Raw genomic sequence first — 27,035 nt, forward strand, 5'->3', positions numbered from 1 at the left:
CATATAAGTATCACAGAGGAGTGCTACTGAGCATGGCAATATATATATTTAAAACCAGAGACATAACATAAAACACAGTCTCTGGTTTTTAATACAAGCTTCAATCAGACTTAGAACTTTGCAACTAATTTTGACAGATTTATTATAAATCATTCTTCCTGGTAATGCACAGGTTATTAAGAATTTATATTAGTGTTAGGGACCCTTGAGATGTGGTTTGCCGTGCAGTGGCTCAGGGGCTTACAACAATTTGGCCAAAATGTTAAACTAAAAGACCATTTTATTTAATAGATATCTATACATATATAAAATACAGAAATACAATAAGCGCAATCACACAAAGACCAATAAATATTATAATTACCACATATACTGGAGGGTATATACCCTCACAATCTAACTTTCCCTGACTCAGTCTGCAGCCAAAAGGTCTACCGCTCCACGGGCTGGTAACGAAAGATTTCCCAAAAAGAATGACCTAGGCGCAAGTGGAGACAAGAAAAACAAACATAGGGTAATACGTTCTAACAGTTTAGCCACCAGAAGGTACGATATGCACTCACAGCGTATAGGATAAAATCAGGCCTTGTATCCACTCTGGGATCTGGAACAATTATGAAGAATCCGGAACATCTAGCAGCTTATCATCCGCAGCAAGTGTAATCTCGTGCGTAATATCACATGCAGGAAGAGAGGTAAAACACAAAAATAGTGTAACACAGTTTAATAAAAATTAATGATAAAATGACAATAAGTAAAAAACTCACACTTTGTGAGATAACATAAAACGTTTGAGAATTCTGAGCATCTCACACTCATCAGGGGTTAATAACACTCTGCAGATTTTCTCAACAGTCCTTGATATGTAGGTTAGTGACCACTTAGGAAATTGAGGCTGGATACACTCAGTAAGAAAACACCAAGTGTCTGTACTTATAACTACTACCCAATGTCTCCTTAAGTTGGAAAATAAGTTCCGTTGGTACAGACCTCCGTGGGTCTTTTTCTCTGCACCTAGTGTGCTCACAGTACTCACGGTACTTTGGAGTATGTAGTGTCCGTTTTCTGCATTTTAGAGATATTATTGCCAGCCACATAAAATCTTCTCTGCTCCTCCGGTTGCTTGCGTCTCCCGTGACAGTCCTGCGACACGTGACGACGCGATGACGTCACTCCTTCTCGCGAGAGTTCCTCTGGTAAGCTGTGAGAGCGGTGTCTCAGTCCTCTGCACTGAAACTCACACCGCAAGAATGTAACGGGACAGATGGCCACCAACAACTCTCAACTGCTGTCTGCTGCTCCTGTGTATCCTGTGTTCACTCTATGATTGCTGTAAACCATGCCCTACGCGTTTCTCCTTTCGGCCCCTGACTGTTGAGAAAATCTGCAGAGTGTTATTAACCCCTGATGAGTGTGAGATGCTCAGAATTCTCAAACGTTTTATGTTATCTCACAAAGTGTGAGTTTTTTACTTATTGTCATTTTATCATTAATTTTTATTAAACTGTGTTACACTATTTTTGTGTTTTACCTCTCTTCCTGCATGTGATATTACGCACGAGATTACACTTGCTGCGGATGATAAGCTGCTAGATGTTCCGGATTCTTCATACTTGTTCCAGATCCCAGAGTGGATACAAGGCCTGATTTTATCCTAAAAGCTGTGAGTGCATATCGTACCTTCTGGTGGCTAAACTGTTAGAACGTATTACCCTATGTTTGTTTTTCTTGTCTCCACTTGCGCCTAGGTCATTCTTTTTGGGAAATCTATACATATATATTTAGGCACTGTACCGTGTATACGTTTCACTGGAGCTGCACTAAGCTCTGTCTGTGTTTTATGTTCTGTCTCTGGTTTTAAATATATATTGCCATGCTCAGTAGCACTCCTCTGTGACACTTATATGCTTATATATATGTTGTGGTTATTTTGGGGGTCCAATATGAGCTTGTAGGTGTCCTATATGTTTTTTAAAAAAAACAATACAGTAATAGTAAAAACAAAGTGCTTGGATTGCCTCTAGAAACATGGTGTCTTTTTTCAGAGCAATCAGGACTAAGCCAGAAGTGAAAGGGGAACCTTGCCTGACATTTACATTGTGGGGTGTCGGCAGTTCCTTTGTTAAATCTGGTGCAATTTTATTGCACTGTCTTTGTCCCACTTTTCCAGATGGGAAAGTAGAACTGGTATTGGTTTTGGAGTGACCGATGTCCACAAGCTTCCTCAGAGGTTTACCTCACTTAAACGAATGTGTGACGTCGCACCCATAACACAAGCTTTTAAAGCTTCCGCACATGTCTATCATGGGTATGCCGGGACACAAAGGCAAAGATCACGTGTTAGGGCTGTTCTATAGAGTGTGCGGCCGTGTGCGCACGTGCACGTGCCGCACGCTTTTTGTGTCTATACGGTGAGCGACAAGCAAGTGGTCTGTGTGTTTGTGTGTGTATATGTGTATGTATGTGTGTGTGTGTGTGTGTGTGTGTGTGTATGTATATGTATGTATATGTGTATGTATATGTATGTGTGTGTGTGTGTGTGTGTGTGTGTGTGTGTGTGTGTGTGTGTGTGTGTGTGTGTGTGTGTGTGTGTGTGTGTGTGTGTGTGTGTGTGTGTGTGTGTGTGTGTATGAGTTAATAATGTATTACATAATATTTAAAAAAAAAACCGTTGCACAATAAAAATAATTTTTATTTATTCAACTTCACACACACACACACACACACACACACACACACACACACACACACACACACACACACACACACACACACACACACACACACACACACACACACACACATACACACATTTCAGCGGCGGTAGCGGCACAAATTCTTTATTTTACTCTGCTTCCCCCTTGTCGGCCGGTTCCATGCTTTCTGCCGTGCGTGTGGAACCGTTATAGACTAACCTCAGGCAACTACGCAGTATAGAACAGCCCTTATATAGGATCTACGAGCACTGTAAGCGCTGGCACTCATCACATCACATCTAAATGACTTAATACCTTGTCAAATAAAACATGTAGAGGAGAAGAATTGTATTACACTATTGGCCACATTTAGAAAGCAGTGCTATGACATGAGACACATTTTGACCCCATGAAGAAGGTGTCTTAAAGTGTAGTGCTGCTTAGTAAATATGGGCCAAAATGCCTTGGTGTTATGTAACTAGGGATAGATTTATTAAACGGAGGTCTAACTTGCAATCCAACATGTTTCTCTTGAAGAGAAGTGGTTTGAAGTGAAATAGTAAAACCGCAATATTGCTTCATAAAAAGGGAAGTGGTTATAAACGTATTGAAACTAGCAATTGATGTTTAGTTACCTGCACAGGTAGGAGTTGGATCTGACCATTCTCCTGATGCCTGGCACAACACTTTTTCTGATCCTTGTAATATAAAGCCCTCTTCACAATGGAAGCTGCAGCTGGAGTTATATTGGAAGTCTCCAAGAGCATGGACACAGTTCATCCGCCCATAAGAGGGTCTCTGCAGAACCTCACACACTACAGCTAGAAGAATAGAGCAAGAAGACAATATTTGAAGAAGATAAGTTGCACAATTCTAATTTAAATGAGCATGAAGCAGTGAGTGAGGAAGAAAAATAAAATAGTTGTTACCCCTCAACTTTAATGAGTAAATGTACATTATGCAGAGATATGCTGAACAGTTTAGATACAGTATAGGCAGAGTATTGATCAGGGAGCAATCTGATTGCTATTTACTAGAGTCATGCTGGTATATATTTATACATAATCTGAATCAATAATAATATAGTGTGTGTATCTCACTCAGGTTTGAATTGAACAAAAGGTTGAACATGACTGATATACAGTATGTCATTTGTCAACCTCAAGTACTGTTTAATGTACCTGATGAAAGACCATGTTGCTTTTCTACTGAAATGGCCAAAATGGCAATGTTTATTTCAAAATTATTTTAGTAAATAAAAATATCAGTTGTGGTGCATTTCTCAGACAGGTCTGCAACTCTGTCTTTCCCCATTATCGCTAAGCAAACAGTTTCCACTGCAGCTAGGGATTCTGGGTAATGACATGCAAATGAGCACCGTTTGTAACTCCTTACTTCTCATCTATTTTCACACAGTCCCCTAAGAGTTAAAATAAAATGAGTGAAATTATTGTACTAGTGTTCACCAATGAGAACATTTTATCAGATGACAGATAATAGATGCATCATAGTCTAAGAGTGTCACATAACCTATAATGCTCATTCCCTTGGAGCAGTTGCTTGGATTCCATGTAACATTGCAAATGTGTAGCCTAATGCAAAATAAATTGCTTGCACAGCATTAGGAAATGGTAGTGACATGGTGTGACCAGCAATGTGGGTAGAGTTTAGTTACCTGCACAGGTAGGGGTTGGGAATGTCCATTCTCCCAAAGCATTGCACAATACTTTGTTCGCGCCATTTAATATAAAGCCCTCTTCACAATGGAAGCTGCAGCTGGAGTTATATTGGAAGTCTCTAAGTGCATGGGCACAGTTCATCCGCCCATAAGAGGGACTCTGCAGAACCTCACACACTACAGCTAGAAGAATAGAGAAGACAATATTTGAAGAAGATAAGTTTACACAAGTAAAGCTGCATCTGGAATGGGATTGGAAGTCTCCATGTATATGGGAACAGGTCATCCAGCCAGAAGTGGAAATCTCCAAAGCCTCGCATGTGACAGCTAAAATATAGATTACAATAACCGAGTGAGACAAAACTGGGCTTGTTTGGTTTGGCCTATAGATGTTACAAGAGAATAGTGATTATTTGAGTAACAATTTTGTTTTTTCATGGGTCATCGAGGTTATTTTGGGTCAAGAAAACACAAATTAGCCTACTTTGCCAAATGCTCACAGTTACGGCCTAATTTTTCCACACGGCCACTTACAATTCATGTTTCCTTAAAAAGTAATCTCAAACTATTTGCATATCCTCCTGCACCTCGCTATTTCCAAGTTCCCCATTTTCACAAACTGTAACTCTTTAAGGGAAGGGGCCCATTCATTTGGTTGGTATGAGACTGTGTGAATATGAGTGTGACATCGTCCGATGTGGCTTCCTAATCGTCCACATGACGCTGAGCTTAAAAAAGCAGAGCGATACAGGCACTCCCTTCGTAGGTAAGCATCTCTGGAAGCAGGTGTCCCGCGGAGCTAACATTAATGGGTTTCAGCTCCAGAGACCCCCTACTATAAACCTGTTTAACAAAAAACCAATACAGCTGAACTCCGTTATAACGCGATCCGTTACAACGCGAATCCGCTTATAACGCGATGCCAGCATGGCTCCGAATTTTCGTATGTATGAATACTTTACAACACGATTATTGGTATCTTAAATACATTATTGTACAACGCATACAATTGTACATTATTTCTAACGTGATCCGCTTATAACGCGATGTGATTCTTTGGACGCCAAGCACAGAGCTGTAATAGTAAAAAGAAAGTGCTTGGATTGCCTCTAAAAAAATGGTGTCTTTTTTCAAAGCAATCAGGACTATGCCAGACGTGAAAGGGGAACCTTGATCTAGCAACAATTTATTAAGTTTACTCTGGGGCATATGTACAAAAATCCTATTTTTTGTACGTCAACATTTAAGTGCTAAAAGTAGTCCTCAAAAATGGTGCATCATCTGTGACTTCATACCCGTGAAAATAGTTGTGTAAAATGACGTTTGACGCATTGTGTTATGTTGAATTTCTGATTGATACAGTTTAAATGAAACAGAATGATGTAAAAAAAAAATGAAATAATTTATACCTAGTATTAGTAAATGCAACTTGGAATAAAACCCTAAAAAGACTGATAATAGATTTAGCGCAGAATGGAGTTGCTATGAATCAACAAAAATGTATTTGATGCAGCAGAGCTATTACATGTAGGTTAACAAAATGTATTATTTTCATAGTTAGGCTATTATAAATATTATTACACTAAGAATTTATATTTACTTAAACTTGTTATAAATACAAAAATACATATCATTCGGTTTTAATTTTCAACGTGACGCAATGCATCAGAAATGTATTTTAAACAACAAATTATGTGTCACAGGTCTTCATACACATGGCACACGTTTTAGGGAGGTTTTTATTATTTTTTTTAGCACTACCAAATTTTAACACAAAAAAAATGTGAACAATATGTTTGTACATGCAGGTGTCTTCAAATCTAGCGCAAAACACTGCAAAATAGGTTAAAAAAAATATGTTCGCCATCAAAGTCTCTCGGCTGCAAATATATATTTACTAGAGAAAAGAAATCCCATTGAAATTAAAAGGAATTGTGCCTATAATAAATCTGATATAAAGTACTTGTTCAGCACCCGTTTGGTAGCCGGGAGACTTTGACAAATAATTGCCATCATTTTTGTACCTGTTCTCTAGTTCCGGACACAGAGGGGTACATGTTAAAGGTAGAAGTTCTGGGGGGGAAAACATTGATCCATGTTGTGCAGTTGATTTGCCCCAGAATTGTACCACATTTGCATTGATACGCCGACTCCACGGGTCATTTAATAACGATTCCGAAATGTAAATCAGGAGCAATCTGGTGCAATAATGTTGAAAAACCTCTTTGGTTTCAGAGGAAATGTTTAATTTTGATGAATTTGCAACTTTAGTCCCAAGTTTTTCATCTGGTGGACTTTGAAAAATAAACCCCTCGATGTTTTTCTCTTACAAATTAAATATATTTTAAGTTCATGATCTGACTAAATTCACCTTAAAGCAGCAGTTCCCTTTTTTTCTCCTTTTTTATTTTAAATTGTTCCTCATCTGGGGCAACAGTGTGTGACAAAAAAAATACACATCACCGCAGGGGCACTAATAGAAAGTCTCAACCGGCTTTCTATTGATGGCTGGAAGGAGCCATATTGTAGACAAAACGAGTTATATTCAGGAACTGAGAGGAACCTGGAGATAGGAGGACCACGGATCAGCTCAGATCATCTAGTAAGCCCCGGTCTCCCAAATAAGCATAAGAAACAAGATCTCTGTAGATTTAAGTATGGTAATCCACAAGTCCTTAGCATACTCTATTACATATCTACTACCAACCATGTTCACACTCCGGTCCATGAAAGCCTGGGTGACAGTCACAGGTATAGTTCCCAATGGTCTCCACGCACTCTCCATGTTGGCTGCAAGATGTGGCTTGGCAATTGGCTAGGAAGAGAAGATAATGTAGCTAAAAGAAGGGGCTAAGATTTCATATTTCCTATTTGTAGGATAATGGAAGGCTAGTTGTTTTGGGCACACGTAACAGTTAAAATGGTGGCATGGATGTCATCATTGGGCAGCAACCATTTATACTGATTTGTAATGAATGACAATGTATCTGTTGACAGCTTTATATAATATATACATTTACATGATGCACTGCATGTTGATTTCAGCTCTGGGGAAACCCTGGATCCTGATATACAGTACCATATTTGCCAGATTATAGAGCGACCCTGAATATAAGGCAACCCCCTAATTTCGGTATTAGCTAGAAAGAAAAAAGTTTACGCACATACATACACACACACACACACACACACACACTCTGTCTCTCTGTGTCTGTGACTCTGTCTCTCTCTGTCTGTGTCTTTCTCTCTCTCTTTCTCTGTGTCTATCTCTATCTATCTTTGTCGGTGTCTGTCTCTCTGTTTCTCTCGGTCTCTCTCTGTTTCTGTGTCTGTCTCTCTTTGTCTCTATGTCTGTCTCTCTCCGTCTCTCCCGGTTTGAGCTTCCTGCCACAAGCAACATGGCCGCTTCAGGCCCCCAAGGTGGAGCTTCCTCCGTTTTAGCTTCCTACCTCATATATCCGAATGCTGATTATCTCACAAAGTGGGCGGGCCCGATTATAAGGCATGTATATGCTTTCCAACTTAACTTTATTGAAAAAAATCTTGCCTTATAATCGGGCAAAACCGGTACATACCTGTTAAGGTAGCCTCAGGCATGGCCTCTGTACAGGAAGCAAAATAGCGGTTAAAATTTCCCCATTATGCGGGCCAATAGGAAGTTGCGACGTCATCCGGTATGGCTTCCTATTAGCCCACTTGGGGAATATAAATATGCGGAAATACCGGTGCTACCTTTGTATCTCGGGAACTAAGGGGTTTCTGGAGCTGAAATCAATGCGGTACAACCTACTTTCCACCCAATGGAAAATGTAGGGGTTGGACAAGGGTGTAATGCAACTTTAAATAAAGTGTACATTTAGAGCCAGTTTCCAACGCCACATAAACACTGTACCATGCATGAAGAACTCGATAGACTTGTTACATAAATAGTGTGACACAGAGCCAGCTTGAAATAAAGTGGGGCCCGGTGCCGGGCGCATGATCATCTCCTCATCTTAGTGATGTTGCTGTTTCATATTATGTAGCGGCGTCACGTTGTCATGGTAACACGACATCACGATGCCTGATGGAAGGTAAGAGGCACTTACAGAGGCCCCGTGCTCTTCCCCGGCAATCAGTGTAACTGTTGTCAGGAAGAGCGTGGGGCCTCTGGAAGCACTAGGCTCTGTGTGACGGCACCGCCATAAGTTGGCCCTGGCACAACCTGCAGAGTGTAGCGCTTCATTACTTTATCTCAACAAAGGATTCTGACAGTAACAGTAAAATAAAGCATTTGAGGTATGCCTTTATAATTTCTCACCATATACTGAATTTACATGTAAGTATCACTCTCCTCCTAAAGGGCCATATATATTTTGGCCTGAGATACCTTCTGAGGGACGTATAGATAGGAGTGATAGCTCTATCCCATTGTGATGGCCCCAAATACCCCGGTGACAGACAAAAAGAGAGTACCTAGGTAACACAGAGCTCTCTTTTTCTTCTTACAGGGCTCATCATTCCATTTCCCACTGTCCACCACCCTCTTTATGTAGATCTCAACACAGTCCTGGTCATTCAGTTTGTTATTTGGCTCTCCTTGTGCCCAGTTTTCTGCTTCCGGTGTCAGAGGCTTATTGGTTCCCACCCAGGTCCAGACCTGGTTTACTTTTCGGATTCCGATCCAGTAGTAGGCTTTATTGTAGGGCAAGTGTTCGTTCAAGTAGGAGATTTCATCTTGGTTTTGGATGGCCACCATGTCAGTGAAATTAGTTCTGCACCAGGTACGGGCTTCATCCCATGTAGTAAGACTGGTGTCATAATGATATGTCCAAGCAGCCACCTTGGTGCCTTTAAAAAATCCTACAAGAAATTACAAAAGCCATAGTGTATGTTAGACTTAACTTAGCTAGCGATTGATTTGTACACATTTCATGACTTCTTATGTCTTTTGGGCTGTTTAATTTTATGTTTCCATGGGAAATACCCAGCCGACTGGATGTTGGGCCCAATTTCTGTGATCGGCGAGGCCCCTAACTGTTCATGACATATGAATCACTTAGCTGATACCCATTCTGTGCCATATTGAGGGAATTTGGTGTTTGACCTTATGATATAAACAGGGATTATGATAATTATTTTGGAGTTTCATTGGTCATGCATGACACATTTACTTTATTTGGGATATTTATTACTGTTGTACAATTTTGCATAGTCCAATATAATCAACAATTAATACAGTATGTGGCTTATACTGTTTTTTCTCCCCTTTTTCTTCTTTTTTCTATATTATCTAATAGGCATTATTATAATTTTGATTTATTTAATTGTTGTATATTTGAGGCGATTAGTTTCTCTTTCTCCCATCTTTTTTCTTTTCTTCCTCCCTCCTAGTTGTCTTCCCCCTCTCCATTCCCCTTCACTCCCCTCCCCCCCCCTCCCCGCTCTCCTCTTATCCCTCTTCTTTTTGTGTTTTCTTGTCCTATGCTTATTTTTTATAGATGTATGGAGCTTATTACAGTATATAATACTTTTCAGATAAATGGATTATTCATACATATCCTGGTTTGAGTTCTGCGACTGGACATGCTTGTGCTCCGGGAGGTAGTTCCGTTGTATTTACTGCATATTGATTCTTTTCATATTGTCACATTTTGTTAAATTGTTACATGTATGCTTTCTGTAGTTAGTGTATTCATGTCCTGAATAGAGATTTTCAGAACGTGATGTTTTTACTTTGCTGTTGTGGTGGCTGTCGCGGGGCCGCGTGACGCTATTCGGGGGGTGTTTGGTTTCACGCATGCACACAGGACACCCACATGGATATGTCGGCGGATGTGCATGCGCGTCGGACGTGTGTCGGATTGTGCGCATGCGTGGAATGCCATGACCATCGGGTTTTAGCGTGAAATCGCCACCAACAGCTGATTTTAAAAGGACTGCAACAACAGCTGTTCCTGACTCCTTGATAACGTACTACAAAGTACGAAACGCATAGGAGAGTGCCAAACCTCTGTATTTTATTATTTTTTTTCAATAGAACGAGTTTTTTCATTACGCTGACCCTGACTCTCTGTGGCTCTGCGCTGTTAACCCTTTTTCTACATTTGGACTTTCACAAGCGGCTGCACACCATCCTGGGAGAGACAGATTCAGGGGCGATAGAGGAAGATTTGAAATGTGAGTATGAGTCTTATTATATTTTTTGTCTAGGGACAATCCCAATGAACCTTTGAGCGGTGGATTCCTTTTCACCAACTCATTGCTTTCAGGGAATACTTGTCCTTCGCTTTAGACAGTGTACGAAATAGGGTACCCCCGCATCAGCTAATGTATGCTGTGGTGGCGGTGCTCCGCTGGGTAAGGAACAATGGTATACTAAATAGAAGATAGAAACCCAATATGGGCACTCAACCACCGTCTGGATGATTATGAGGTAATTAAAAAAAACAATTTTATTGCAATATCTATTAAAATAATGGGTATTAAAACCCTATATAGTTGGGTGTAAGACTAGTATACACACCTTCCTAATTGATCACACTCACCAGATGTACTGGCTGCAGTGTGTGATGTACATATAACACTGTAGTGCTATGTCTAGGCACTAAACTGCACTGTGTAGGTGATCTAGGAGGGGAATAATAAGAGATGTGCATGTAGTAAGGCACACACTGCTAGTAGTGTAGGAGTCTGTCACTGAGACTGAAAGTCGCTATACAAGGTAGGCACATGACTAGGACCCATATATGTATGGTATAATATCAAGTCCAGTCCAAATGCTCTATAAATAGTCCAAATGCTAGAGGAATATACCTGGATATACTGGTAAATAGTGAGGACAAAGAAACCTCAAGGTAAAAGTGTAGCCTGAGGAAAGACAAAATGAAGGCACATTAGGATCGACTAAATAGAGTTAGGGATCAGCACCCTCTACATCCCAAGTGGTGCTCTCATCAATATGTCGTAGAAAAATAGAAAATCACCAGCCAGATATCCTAATACACAAAAACTAGCTATGTACCATACTCAACAAAGCATGTAGCCTACCAGTGACGCTGATTGTATATGGTATGGCCATTTCTTGTGCACAGGTGTCTCTCCATATGTTGTCTAAAGGTGTGTTTGAGGGGATATATATAGCTCTTGGGACTCTAGTAACATAAAAAAATATATATAAACTGTGTCAGTGACCTTTGCAAATACCCATGAGCACTCAATGATAACTAAATTTAAGATAACTAGTTAAGTTGATATTGGAGCTCTGTGGATCTGGGCCAAAGTTTGTTCTTAGGAGGATCTATAAACGGATATATTCTGGAACCACAGGGTCACATGCAGGATATGAATGAGGCCAGATAGCTGAACTCATCCCCTTTTGAAAGCACACCAAATCCTTTTATATTTTATTAACTTTATTGGGGAAGTCACAGAAATCAAAGGTACTTGTAGATGGTATTGTGTGGTGAGAGAGTACTTCTCTAGGTGAAGGTGCTTTGGGATGGGGGAAGGTCAAAACGGATTGCCTTGCAAGGGAATGGATGGAAGAAAGGTGTACTCACTCAGGCTGCAAGTAGAGAAAGGAAGTGTCGTATTCCTGGGAGACAGGAACAGTCTCAGGACCAAACTAACTGTCAGCAAAGACAGGGGAGTTGGGTTCACCCAACCTCAGCTAGGAGGATTGGGAGGTTGCCAGGCAACCAACTACTGGCTGTGTGGAGAGGGGAATGTGTCAATAATGTAACAGTTTCCACATGCACTGGGAGTTACAGAGCAGGGAAAGCATGCAACTAAAATTAAGGAGAGCTGGCAGTCAGAGAGCTGCAAGGGGGAACAGAAAAATAAACAGTCCTGTTCCAGGACAGGATATCTTCACCCTTTTCTGTAAATATACAAAATGTGTTTGTTTGCCAATGCACTTCTCCTTAATCATTTCATAGGACCTACAAGACTAGGAATTTTAGATGACTTGACTAATAGAACAGGAGAGCTACCGCTGCAATACATAATTAAACATTAATACAATATAGGACACTTAGGGGGGATTCATGTAGCATATAACAGATATCGGAGCTCCATCTGCATTAACTGTAATTGATTTGAACTGCAGTTCAAGCTGTTGTTTAAAAAACAAAAATTCATTCAATGTGTGCATCAATACAATCTACACACTAACAAGTAATTAGCTAAATTGCCGATCGATCCGTTCTCATGTTATCGATCGGCGAAGATTCGGCTCGGGATTCACTAACTGCAGCTTGGGTCCTCTTCTGCTGCACTGACAGCCAAAGACCTGTGAGGAAGGTCATGTGACGAGGAAGGTCATGTGACCAGGCAGGCACTACGTAGATTCCAATGGTTCACAGCTAGAGAGAGGGCAGGACTCAAAAAGGTGATGCTGTTTCAGAAGGGGAAAGGGATGTGACTTTGTAAATGGTTGCTATAAGAACAAAAATGCCTGTTACATTAGAATACATTAAAAATGTCTTTAAAATTGTTTATTTTATTTTTTTAAATGCTACAAGTATTTTCTCATAGTACAGAACTGATTTATTAAAAAAAAAAACACACATGTAGGATATTGCTTGAACTGCAGCTTTAAGGTCAATTGAGCTCTGAAACCCGTTATGGGAGCTTTGTGAACCACCCTTTATATTGAACACTTAGAATAACCACCCCATTTTCACACAGTCCTTGCTTTATACTTGCTGTCCTCACAGATTTTCCTTCAAAGTAAAACCATATTGCTCCATATGGAATGAAATCTGCGAAAGCAGTGCTAGTTGATTCCCTCTCTGGTTATCAGGATGTTGTCTGTGGAATGCAGGGCCTGTAATTGTATAACATGTATATTTGATCCTCCAGCTGTGAAGGTTGGTAAGGGTCATGCATGTGACCTTTGTTGTTGAATAGATAGATGAAGCCGCAGTATTAAACAAAAGCACCCAGCACCTGATAAATCTGCCACCCTGTCTTAGTGCATTTTTTCCTAACCACTGAGAAATCCATTCCCAACTTTTCAGTATGTGGGAGGCCTGTGAGGCGTCAAATTGCATGTGCTGCAAATCCCACTGACACTCTCCATATAGTGCTGTGGAATTTTCTTGATGGATTAGAGGTTGTTCCTCTTTTATTTACAGTAATAAAATGATTGTCTCTGGTAACATACCTTTTGGAAGCATTAAAAAAAAGTGTGGTGCTGCACTTAATTCAGGAGAGCAGCATTGTGTAAGATCTGGGACTAAGGTTTTTATAACCACTTCTCAAACTCTTTGTGCTGTATTTATGCAGTAAGAGCAAAATAACTGCATGACAATTTAAAATTCATCTCTTTTGACCCAGGGCATACATAAAGTCGTTATGCCACCTATATGCAGTGTCTGTATTTCCCGCTGTCTTAATATAGGCCATGTGTGGCACCTTATGCATCATTAGGGACTCAGGCCCTCACCTCAGCAATAACGCTAAGTCTCAGGGCTAAAAGTGGAGGGGAGAGAGGGACGGGGGAGATATGTATATGTAGCCTAGTGCCCCTGGCTATACCCTTTTCTTTGGCCCTACCATTATAAGTCCTGATAGGAACAGGCAATGTTGGTGTTAAACTCCTGCACAGAGGCCTAGCATGTGAGTTGCCGACTGGATAGGATACAATATTACCATATCCAGGTGCAGGACTAATGGCAGTTAGGAGTGTCATGCCTGGGAGGGTACTGGCTGGATCGCAAGCAATTGGTGTGATGCCTGTCAGTATCTGGAGCTGCCCTGTTATGGTGCAGGGTTACAAACCCCTCCCCAGGTATAAAGGTTGGCTCTCCACTAAATTGTGTCAGGCTTCCTTCCCCCTGTGGAGTGGGAGCGATTCCACCTTGCCCCGTAAGGGGGTTAAGGATGGGCTCTTGGGGCCTCAAGCCCCTGGGGTCTGATCCAGAGAAGGGGGCGATGTTGGATTATGATCAGACAACTTCAATAAACACCAATTGTACTATCACCTGCCTAAGTGTGTCTATGAAGGAGGTGGAGTGCTTATGTGGAGAACTTCTGTCCCTGGCAGGAGCCCTATGAGATGGAGGCGCTGCACCATGAGACCTGATGCTGTGAACTTGCCCTGTTGAAACTCCCAAATACCATCTGTGGAGCACTCAGCCTTCTGTGAGCCTACAGGTATGCACCACCACACAGTAACATGAGGCTCTTATCCATGAAGGGGAAGAAAAAAGCGCAAGGCCCATAGGGTAGTATTGTCAGATTTATGAAAAATTAAAACGGTTATAAAAACTCACAGAATAAAAGTTGGTATAAGCATCTCGGTGTAAATAACAACCGCAGGAACAGGGGTGCTTGGACGTTTCCGTTCGTTTCGATGCGTTGATGCACAGCCCTCCTCGTTGTCCCGATCAGCGGTCGTTCTGCTTCCGCGTCAGCTGACTCGCGACGTCGGCGCGTAACGTCGATCAGGGGGTTGGATTATGGGCGGTCACCTGCTTCTTCTCCGAGGACGGAACTCCAGGATCTTCGATAGCTGCGTTCTCTTAGTGCCGAGTGCCGAGTGCTTATACCAACTTTTATTCTGTGAGTTTTTATCACCGTTTTAAATTTTCATAAATCTGACAATACTACCCTATGGGCCTTGCGCTTTTTTCTTTTTTCTTTCCCTGTCTATAGCTTTTCCTGGTCCCGAGGTTGGTTCCAGATGTAAAAAGGCTGCATACCCATTGGAGATCAGGATTGGACTCTATATTTGGGACCACAAAAAGCAAACTTCATGGACATTAAGTATCATAAATTATTTTAATTGATTGTAATAATTGTTTTAATTTTTTGCTGTGTAAATCCTTTGTAATTTATTTCTCCCTTTGTGTATTATTGAATACACAAAGAGGTTGATAGGTAAGAGCGCTGGTGGACACATTTGGAGGCAGAGGGGCTTACACCCACCTGCTCCCAATTGTGTTATACTTATTTCACAATCACCTTTCTTATCCATGAAGAGCAGATCTCCCTTAGGGGGGGGGGGTGGGATGGATAAGGGTGCTACATGGTTTCTTGTCACCTTTTTCACCCACCATAACTTAAAATGTATGTATATATATGTGTATTTTTTATGCAAGAGATTAACAGACAACAAAAAAGGGAGGGAGAACTGCTTCACTGTTTGACCACACAAAGTATGACATCTTTTGCATGTGACCACCCCCTTATAAGATCTTGCCTGAGGACACTCCCCCAATAAAACTTAACGATTAGCCTCTCTTGTGAACTGGTGGAGGGAGGGGGAAGGACCTGGTGTTGCTGCATCAGCCTGTTGACCATCGTTGTAAAGTTCTCATTATGGATTAGCTCATTATGGCATCCATATTTTTCTCCAGGAAAATGGAATAAGAGGTGGGGTCTCTCAAACAAAAGTCCTAGAGGGGGTTGCTTTGAGAGACAACGTGGTACACAATATTAAAAACCATGAGCAATTAGGATGGTTGCTTTAAATCCCCCTACTGATTGCACCTGATGAGCCAGGGCAATATGGTGAGATGCTAATGGACAACTTAAGCCCAACACTGTAATAGACATCTTACCACAAGTAACAGCAGCAAAAATCAATAACCTAGGAGTCTTCCATCCACGACCAGCTCCTCCTTCCATGCTGGAAACTCTGGTTGACTCCTGTGTATTGCAAAAAAATCAGACTACAGTATGTACAATATTTCACAAATTCTAATTGTAATGATATGTATTATCCTTTTCTTTCACATTTTGCATACTAACACTGTAAAGCTTCTGTTTTCAATAGTTTATTTCTTTTATAAACAACTGGTACATAGAGTACACACACATGAGAAACAACACAAGTTGAACTTGATATTCAAATCGCTTTTTCAACCTCTATTACTATATTACTATAATGGGTTTGTATCTATTGCAGTGCTCCTTAGTCCCTATCTATTGGTCCATTGTCCATTTTTCTCCTGATTGCACGTTCCTAGTCCCTGGAAGAATCTCCGCTCTCATCATATAACTTAGCAACAATGGATTCTGGGAGTTCTAGTTGTGCTCCTGATATTAAAATATTTCTAGAGAGTTTCACCTATTCCCTGAAAGCAACAATTCCAAACTTTTTCTTACGAGGATGGGACCCAGGAGGTTCTTGTTACTGAACCGCATAAAATTTAGGTCCAGTGACCCCTGTAAAACATACCAATAAAGGTGCCGCCGCTAGTGCTTGCTCTTTCAAAATTCCCCACGGCACACAGGCCAATAGGAAGCGGCTTCCTGATGGCCCATGTGAAGTGGGAAATTTCAAGCGCCATTTTGTTTCCTTGGAGGGTACTGAGACAGAGCATTTTTACCTGTAAGTATCTCAAGAACAAGCAGGTCCCTGGAGCTGAAAATAGTGTGTTTTAGATCCAGGGACCACATGGTTATTATTGACATTTTAGTATATAATAACAATACAGAATAACGCTAATTTTTCTTAAAGTAATCCTACAATAAATGGTAGAAAGTAGCAAATCTCCTGTAATTTATTCACTGGCACATGATTAGAACGTGTACATATTACTCATATGTAGCCAATACTGGCCAACTCGCTATTTAAACAATACCAGGCAACTCTAGCCGTTTGTTCAGTAGGTGTAATCTCTGATACTTTATCAGAATTGAACCCTCTAATTGGCTTCCTTAAACAAATGTAACAATTCTTAAAGCAAAGAGTTAGCTACTTTTATTTATTTGAGAATTAAACACAAAACCCTTTTATCGCGGTGGGGGGGGGGGCCTCTGAATGGGGAATTGTTTGTTAATCTCATCTTTATCAGAAGACCAATGAAGATAAGGGAAGGGCGGACCTCTAGGTGCTCCTTGGCCAAACTCCAGTTGACCAATACAAAAAGAGTCACCACGTTTAGAAAGTAACTTAAAAAAAGTATAAATAATTATAGACTTCGTGGGTTTTAGTAGAAAAAGGCATCAATCACCTAGATTTAACCCCTTAAAGATGTCACTGCCTTTAGCACACTTGATCCTCTAAAGTGCCCTTATAATATACCCGTTATCCACGTTCCCTGGTATGCCAGAGGCTCTATTGACGTACCAGGTATGTCCTGGCACAAATACGTGTTTTCTAGGGGATGATCAGGAAGGCTTCCGTTTACATCAGCCAGGGTGCGGAGGAATCACACGACTGCATATATTGGAGGTTTGGTTGACTTCCAGCAGCGAAAAGTGCCGATTTTCGATCGAAAACAGTTCGAACCCTCATAATGCAATGAAATTGTATATTTTTTCTTTCTCCCTGAAGAAAAATCCTTCATCCCAATGCAGGTCAGTGGAGAGATCTTCAGAGTTTTCCTAGCAAATCTCCCGTGAAAGAGTTTTCAGATGTTTGTCAGTATGCAGCATAATACAAAACACAGCTAGATTACGAGTGCTGGACAGAAATGAACCTGAAAAAGCTGCTGAAAGGAATTACGAGTAATTAAGGCATTAACTATTTTTTTTTAAACCTACTGCTGTGTGGTCATCACAAATATAGTGTTAAAAACCCATTTATATAAAAATGCTGCTGTAAATAAAAAGATCTATTTCTTAAGATCTTGAAATATGCATCTTGAAACACAAAAATATTTTTACGTCTGTCACGGTAGACAAAGAGTTTTACAGGGATCGCAAACACCAGGTACAATGATAGAGTTAAATAAATTGACGCTTATTCTGGCTGGAGCTAAAAGGGAACAACACAATGCACAAACGCCACTACACCCTTCCAGTAACCTGTTGACCAAGCATTGGAAGGTAGCCAGATCATTCTTCATTCCGAATGGCATTACGGAAAGTTTGTATAAGTCATTCGGGGTGATGAAGGTCATCTTCTCCCTAGCCTCGGGTGTCAATGCGATCTGCCAGTAGCCGTGGCTGAGCAATCCATTGTGGACAAATTAGCTCATAAAACAGACAAATATGCCAAAAGCTACTTCCAATGTGACAAAAATACACAATGCAATATTTATATATTCTCTTGAAAAAAGGGTCATTTAGTTTAACCCTTTGGCCAAAGCGTCTTAAGCCTGCTGCCACTTTCAAGGCATGACCGTAGCAGGTCCTAACACTCCCTGGGTTAAAATTTTTATTAACCTGTATAATTACAGGAAGAATGATCACATTGGATCTGTCATAACCTGGCAAAATTAAACTGATCTGCAACTTGGAAAGTGGGCAGGGGCAAGCTTAAACCTTGGAGGGGAGGGGCCACTACCCTCGCAAAAGCAGCTGAGACCAGCTGCACACAGGGAGTTAGGACCTGCTATGGTCATGCCTTGAAAGTGGCAGCAGACTTAAGAGTGATTTTTAGATTTTAGATCAAGACCAGATATTGATACGTTTATTTAGACTGTGTTGTTGACTGTGAAGTGGGTGAATTATGTTTCAACTCCAGTGTCAACTCCTTGTGACCTTGGAAAGTCCCTATGGGGGACAAGTCACAAGATGGGACTTTTAGCCAAATGTGGCTAATAGTGCTTTTGACCATTCAAAAAAATAAAATGCATGTATAAAAAAAAATGCAGCTAATTAGAAAGGTGACGGGGAGAGAGGTGGGAAGGACCCTGCTCAGCTGCAAACGTAGGTGATAGCACCACTTCTAGTTTCTATCTGGGATAGATAGTGGACATATGAGAGACAAAGAATAAATCCCTATTGATGCACACACTGATATATAATAGTATTCAAAATAATACAATGTTATTGATAATAGAAAATATAAACTAATTAAAACCTCAAATGTAGCACCAAACTTGGACAGCCAAAAGATATAATATCCAGTGATAAGGAGATATTAGCATGAGTGCTACTGCATGTGCCTCCTGAGAGCCCCTATACCCAATACAGTACTGTGGTAAGGTTGCTCCAATAATACACCATGTATAGGTTTATGGTATAATCCTGTTGACCAGATGTTCTACGCAGATAGATTAGAGATAGCTAATCGTGCACACAATATAGCGGTCTCCTAGAGTGAATGGATCAGACCTGGCTCACATTGCCACAGACATGAAACAGACAATCTCTCACAGTCTGCTGAAATAGTTCACGCACATGTCAGGCTGTGAATAAGGCTCTAAAAGTATGGTGAAGGGTTAATCTGTTGCAGAGCTTTGTGACAACATAGGAGGGATGTTGCTGACTACAGTGTTAGATGCCAAGCCATATAAGCCTGCTATGCATTACCTCATGAGCCCCCGGATAAGGAAACACTGGATGTTTAGCACATAAACGGTCTGCTTGTGTTGCAAACCACTGCGGCTGGAGACACACTGCTCTATATCCCCTATCACTCGCTAGTGGGATCCACGTGTGGCCCACATCATAGTGAGCTAGTAGCTTGAATTCTAATGCTGTACCAAGACGGACCAGACAACTACTCGTCGGTTGCGCTACTGACGTCATACCCGACGCGCGTTTCATTCCTGCATTGGAAATTCTTTGGGGGTGGGCGGGTCTCTGCTCCCGGTGGCTTTAAATATGCGCGACCCATAGCGTCGGTACGGGGCCCGCAATTTTGACGCGACAACCAAAAAAAAACAATCAGGGACAGGTATTGCTGTAAATGCCCTAATAAAAACACGGACTCCTAACGATCCATAGCACATATTAAAAGGAGGGGGGTGGGGGGGAAAAGAGATGCATGGATAGGGCAAGAACCAACTGCACCTACACATCTATGGCTCCTGCATCTTACTGTGGTTCTCGCATTAAGACAAGTGACAATTTAATGGCTACATATATATTGTTACACTTGCAGAATCTCTTGTAATAATGAGATACTGTTTTCACAGTTGACACACACATATATATATATATTTATATATACAAAGTTCACATGTAGCAATGAGTGCATACAGTATACAGAGTCTCTAATTGTAATGAGATACTGTTTGTTGAGTTGGCGTATTGAATGTCAAAACTGGGAAATGCTGAGAATGTTATCATGTCTGCTTCAAGACACATGTAACTAATAAAGTGATGCAGTCAGGTACTGTCGTCTATATCCTAGGTAGATGGATTTGATACATAATGGCGTAGTAAGATATAGTACTATCATTTATGGGAGGCTGACAACATTGTACCATGAGCCTTGATACTTATATATAGGTGCATATAGGCATCATGTACTGTATGTAATCTGTGACAGTGCATAATCCTGCCCCTATCCGATACAAAACAGACAAAGTAGGATAGAGTATTGCAATATGCTACTGTATACTAGAGTTTCCTGATGGATGGAGGGACACCATAAAAATAATGTATAAAAACAGGGGGATAAATGTATATAGTTTCCCAATGTGGTAGATATCTGGTACTTAAAGGAAGGCTGAGTATACAAAGCCATCGTTCAAGCCTCTTGGAGAGAGGGTTCCCAGGGTGTATATCCACCATGATTCCTTTCTAAGGTGGGCTGTGTCTAAATCTCCATTACGGGCCCCCAGCGTTATATGCCTAATCCCCTGGAATGACAGATAAGTGGCATCACCTCCATGTTGGTGATTAATGTGTCTTGCTACTGGTACATCTTTTTGAGTTTTAATCATGCTGATGTGTTCTAAGATTCTCCTGCGCAATTCCCGAGATGTCTGTCCCACGGACTTAATACTGCATCTACACGTCGCTCAGTATATTACGCCGTCAGTCTTACAATGAATGTAATTCCTCATAGCATACTGTTTGGTGTTTGAGGACCCATTAAATTGTTTTGAAGGCTGGATGAATTTACAGGCCTTACAGGTGCCACACTGATAGGTGCCCACTGTTTTTTTATTATCTAGCCAAGTTGTTACATTACGGCACTGGAAGTGACTATGAACTAGTCGGTCTGCAAGATTATGTGGACGTGTATAAGTGATAGATGCATTGGGGTGCAGTACTTTCTTAAAATCGTCATCTTCTAATAAGATGTACCAGTGCTGATTGAGTATGTTTCTGATCTGTCTCCATTGTTTATTATATGTTCTTATTATTCTTATGGGTTGAATCCCTTCCTGTTCCAGTTTTTTGCCATAGAGGAGTGTTCCTCTCTGTATTTTTGGCCCGTTTATAGGCTCTATTCACGCAAGACCGACTGTATCCTCTATGCATAAATTTGTCATTCATTACTTTAGATTGTATTTCAAAGTCTCTCATAGAGGAGCAATTCCTTCTTACCCTTAAATACTGCCCTGTTGGGATCCCCTGTACCAGTGGTTGTGGGGGATGGCTAGATGCCAGGAGCAGATTGTTCGTTGCTGTTGCCTTGGTATGTACTGTGGTGTGGAGATGGCATTCTTCATCCTTGAAGATATCCAAATCAAGAAATGTGATACGTTCTTGACTGATGTCATAGGTTAACTTCAGATTGTGATCATTCTGGTTTAGAATGTTCACAAAGGATAGAAATTCTTCTTTAGTGCCACTCCACACCACCAGCACATCATCGATGCAGCAAGACCACAATTCTAATATGTGTTGTGTATACTCAGACATCGTCTGAGTGTAAGCACACACTTCCTCCCACCAACCCAGGTAGATTTTGGCGTCTGTAGGGGCACATGTGATTTTTTTAAGCAATGCTCTAAATTTCCTAATATACTGCACGTGTTATTTTACACGTTATTTTGTTAGTGAACTTGCATTAATGGGGGTAATAACTTCTGCTACATCTGTACGTATATCCATACATATTGTACAAAAATGATTATAGCATTTTATTAGAGATGTACATGTGAACCCTTGTGGCTGTTACTCATATTAACATGTTACTCATATCTTGTGAAAAATGGCATGACACTTTGGATCATATTTAATAAGTGGCCCTTTATCATGACACCTTCTTCTGGCATAGCATTACTTAGTAAATATGGCCCCTTTACCCCCTTGACCCTGAATGTTTTGACATTATGTTATTGAGGAAGTCAGCTTCCTGGTACTGTAGAGATAAATTTATCTCGTGTCCCGATTTCCTCCTTTCTTCCAGAACGCAGCCTTGCTTTCCCTTTCTCAGACGCATTCAAGCACCCACAAGGAACACTGAAATATCCGCTGTGCTTTTTAGGGGTGCATGCAAAAAGCAGTGACGATAATGTATTATTATTGAAGATACTGGGAACGCTCTCTATTGATTAGAGAGACCCCCTTATTATTAACTGAATGAAGTATAGATTTTCTATTTAAGCCCTGAATTAAACTCCTCAAACCCAATGCAGGTGGGTGAAAGATGGAGAGATTACCTGCATTGTTCTACTAAACATCCCTGGAAAGATTGTTAACATGTTAGCCAGTAATTACCCACACTGTGTAAACTTATACTAAGAGCATAAATTAGAATGGGGGTCAGTGCAAGGAACAATACGTTTGGGTCCAAGATCAGCTTTGTCTAACAATATGTGTGATAAAACAATTGCATACCAGGGGATTCCACCATTCCCTTTGCATCAGAAGGCTGATATATATATATATATATATATATATATATATATATATATATATATATATATATATATATACATACATACATACACACACACACACACACACACACACACACACACACACACACTGTGCTCAGTCTCTCATACAGTACCTGTTCAGGTTGCTGGATCCATGCAGGCTGGGAGTAGAAATGCAGATAGAATAATGATGGGTGGCAGGAACTTTTATAGTACTAACAGCCTTATTCACAGCGGTTCATAATGCTCACCATATAAGAAACAGACCACTTCAGACATTAACTGGTGTCAAACAATATGGTTACTCTGTGCTTCTGCCCCTGGTTGCTCTCACTCCTACGCTGGGGAGGAACATAGGCTTTATTTCCTTTAGTATTGGTTAGATCGGGTGGACCCTTGTTGGGACAAACACTATTCTCTGGGATCACTATCTGGTTTTGGTGTATGCATTCTCAGTCTCTACCTATTGCATTGGGAGTTTACAAAGGCCCTTCCAGTGGGGCTGATCCAATTATGCTCCGGAGCTACTACACTGAGAACACCTGCTTACTGCTCTTCCCGCATGAGAACAGTCTTGGGCTATTACTATGGGCACTAACTTTATAGGGCATGTTCCTTAACTGAAGACAATACATGGTGACATGACATCCTTACTACACATAACCATACACTTAAACCTACAGGACTCACAATGAGGCCCTTACCAGAACTCCAAGGGAACTGGTTCTACAACATTGGGTGGAGCTATATCTACTCTTCTATCTACCTATGGTGACATCATGGGGTGATCACCATACTGTACATCCTATATCACATTAGGGGGACAATCCCAGAGTGATCCCATCCAGTTAACCCATTAAGGCTGTTAACCCCTTATATTACCTAGTAGTCCCCAGAGGGGGGCTACATTCTGATTAGGTCTTTCGAGTTCATAGTTAGGAAGGATCTTGTTGGCTACAGATATGAGTTTATTCCGTTTCTATCTTTCCCCGCACCCCCCTACACTTCCCTGTTTGACGTTTTACACTTAACATGTGGAGCGAGATTTATCGCTGTTTGCAGATTGTGCTACAGATGGTCAGCATAAGAGGTTAAATCATAAATTAAATAGTTATCAGTATCCAGGGGAATTTACATCAAACAGAAATAATTCAGATCAGAGGAGAGAAAATGGCTTTTAAAAGATGTTAAGTGACAAAGTAACGAGATTCCATTTAATGCAACTGAGGCTGAGTCCCCAATGGCGCTGAGCGGGCAGCGCTTGCGGCAATCATATACATTTACACACCCGGGGCGAGTGGATTTAACCTCCGGGCGAGTAAATATTGGCCCAAGCAGCACACGTGTTTGTTTTTTTTAATTTCCCTGCTCTTGCTGAAAAAAAAAAAAACTCCCCCTACCTGACAGCTGATTGGCGCGTGCTCCCAGGCTTTGTGGGCGCGCGGCCAGGCTCTATATGAGCCCGCCCCCAACGAGCGGCCATTCTTTCTGCCTGGAGATCTGTTGGAGGGTAAGTACTCTCCAATCTCTCCATGCTGCGGCCCCTCTGCTCCTTCCCTGTCTCCTGCAAGCAAACCCGTGCGATCTCCTTGGTCCCCACATGGCTCCCTACTCACCACCGCGGCCCTCTGCTCCTGCCCCTGTCCCCTCCTCTCCTGTCCCCTTCCCCTCCTCCTGCCCCTTTCCCCTCCACCTGTCCCCTTCCCCTCCACCTGTCCCCTTCCCCTCCACCTGTCCCCTTCCCCTCCTCTTGTTCCCCTCCCCTCCTCCTGTCCCCTTCCCCTCCTCGTGTCCCCTTCCCTCCTCCTGTCCCCTTCCCTCCTCCTGCCCCCTTCCCCGCCTCCTGTCCCCTTCCCCTCCTTCTGTCCCCTTCCCCTCCCCTCCTCCTGCCCCCTTCCCCTCCCGTCCTCCTGTCCCTCGATCCACGATCGCTGCCCGGGGTGGGAGGTCCCCACTGCTGCAGCCTGGTTGGCGTACGCGGGGGGGGCCCTCACCATGTGCCTCCCCACCAGCTAACTTCATGATGGCGCAGCCGCCGCATGAGGTGGGGGGGGATGCTGGCCTGACAGCCCACTAGCTTCATGCTGCAAACCTGCTTGGCCGCGCACTGCGGGACATGCCGGCGAGGGGAGCAGGGCAGTGGCGGCCACGGTGGGGTTGACTGTCCCCTGGGGTGCCCGCTGGGGGACACCTCGCCACGTGACTCCCACCCACCCTGCCACCTCCCCAAAGCTTCCACTACGCCCGCGTGAGGTATGGCGGGGGGGATGTCGGCCTGCCCCTCCCCCCCACAAGCGGGAGATGGGTGTGGGTGGGTGGGGGAGGAGCTTGGTGGTGGTGGTGGTCACGCCCTTTCCTCCCCCCCCCCCTGTGTGTGTAGAGAGAGAGTGTGTGTGTGTGTATATATGGGAGAGAGTGTGTGTGTGTGTGTGTGTGTGTGTGTGTGTGTGTGTGTGTGTGTGTGTGTGTGTGTGTGTGTGTGTGTGTGTGTGTGTATATAAATGGGAGAATGTGTGTGTGTGTGTGTGTGTGTGTGTGTATATATGGGAGAATGTGTATGTGTATATGGGAGTATGTGTGTGACACAGAGGTACCCCCCCAATCAGTCACCCCCCCAGTCAGTCAGTTACCCCCGCAGTCAGTCACCCCCCCCAGTCAGTCACCCCCCACCCAGTCAGTCAGTCACCCCTGCCCCTGCCCCAGTCAGTCACCCCTGCCCAGTCAGTCACCCCTGCCCCAGTCAGTCAGTCACCCCTGCCCCAGTCAGTCAGTCACCCCCCCCCCCAGTCAGTCACCCCTGCCCCAGTCAGTCACCCCTGCCCCAGTTAGTCACCCCTGCCCCAGTCAGTCACCCCTGCCCCAGTCAGTCAGTCACCCCTGCCCCAGTCAGTCAGTCACCCCTGCCCCAGTCAGTCAGTCACCCCTGCCCCAGTCAGTCACCCCTGCCCAGTCAGTCACCCCTGCCCCAGTCAGTCAGTCAGTCAGTCACCCCTGCCCCAGTCAATCAGTCACCCTTGCCCCAGTCAGTCAGTCAGTCACCCCTGCCCAGTCAGTCAGTCTGTCACCCCTGCCCCAGTCAGTCAGTCACCCTTGCCCCAGTCAGTCAGTCTGTCACCCCTGCCCCAGTCAGTCATTCAGTCACCCCTGCCCCAGTCAGTCAGTCACCCCCCTCCCAGTCAGTCAGTCACCTCTGCCCCAGTCAGTCACCACTGCCCCAGTCAGTCAGTCACCCCTGCCCCAGTCAGTCAGTCACCCCTGCCCCAGTCAGTCAGTCACCCCTGCCCCAGTCAGTCAGTTACCCCTGCCCCAGTCAGTCACCCCTGCCCCAGTCAGTCAGTCACCCCTGCCCCAGTCTGTCACCCCTGCCCCAGTCTGTCACCCCTGCCCCAGTCAGTCAGTCACCCCCGCCCCAGTCAGTCACCCTGCCCCAGTCAGTAACCCCTGCCCCAGTCAGTCACCCCTGCCCCAGTCAGTCACCCCTGCCTCAGTCAGTCAGTCAGTCAGTCAGTCACCCACACACCCAGCCAGTCACCCACCCTCTCTCTGTGTATCACCCACCCTCTGTGTCACCCACCGTTCCCCCCTCTGTGCCTCCCCCCTCTGTGTCTCCCCCCACACACTCTCTCTCTCCCCCCCCCCACACTCTCTCTCTTTCTCTCTCCCCCCCCACTCTCTCTCTCCCCCCCCCCACACTCTCTATCTCCCCCCACACTCTCTCTCCCCCCCCACACTCTCTCTCTTTCTCCCCCCCCCCCACACTTTCTCTCTTTCTCTCTCCCCCCTACTCTCTCTCTCTCTCTCCCCCCACACTCTCTCTCTCTCCCCCACACACTCTCTCTCTCTCCCACACACTCTCTCTCTCTCTCCCCCCACACTCTCTCTCCCCCACACACTCTCTCTCTCTCCCCCCCACACACTCTCTCTCCCTCCCCCACACTCTCTCTCCCCCCCCCCCACACTCTCTCTCCCCCCCCCCCACACTCTCTCTCCCCCCCCCCCCACACACTCTCTCTCCCCCTCACACTCTCTTTCTCCCCCGCAAACACTCTCTCCCCCCCCCCCCACACTCTCTTTCTCTCCCCCCCACTCTCTCTCTCTCTCTCTCTCTCCCACTCTCTCTCCCTCCCCCCCACACTCTCTCTCTCCCCCCCTCACACACTCTCTCTCTCTCCCCCCCCCACTCTCTCTCTCCCCCCCCTCTCTCTCCCCCCCTCT

General features: G+C 43.3%; 1 protein-coding gene across 3 annotated transcripts in view; it reads right to left on the bottom strand.

Annotated features, from left to right (window-relative positions):
• The window catches only part of LOC142503905 (P-selectin-like), a 160,381-nt gene that overhangs the window by 130,570 nt on the left and 2,776 nt on the right, over positions 1-27,035 (bottom strand). For all 3 annotated transcript variants that reach the window (XM_075616822.1, XM_075616821.1, XM_075616818.1), the window contains exons 2-4: positions 15,924-16,011; positions 8,830-9,216; positions 7,082-7,189 (exon numbers count right to left, since the gene is read on the bottom strand). In XM_075616822.1, coding sequence (XP_075472937.1) covers positions 7,082-7,189; positions 8,830-9,216; positions 15,924-16,011 — 583 coding nt within the window. The remainder of the gene's footprint in view (positions 1-7,081; positions 7,190-8,829; positions 9,217-15,923; positions 16,012-27,035) is intronic.

This window comes from Ascaphus truei, chromosome 10, assembly GCF_040206685.1.
Source record: "Ascaphus truei isolate aAscTru1 chromosome 10, aAscTru1.hap1, whole genome shotgun sequence".
Lineage (NCBI taxonomy): Eukaryota > Metazoa > Chordata > Amphibia > Anura > Ascaphidae > Ascaphus > Ascaphus truei.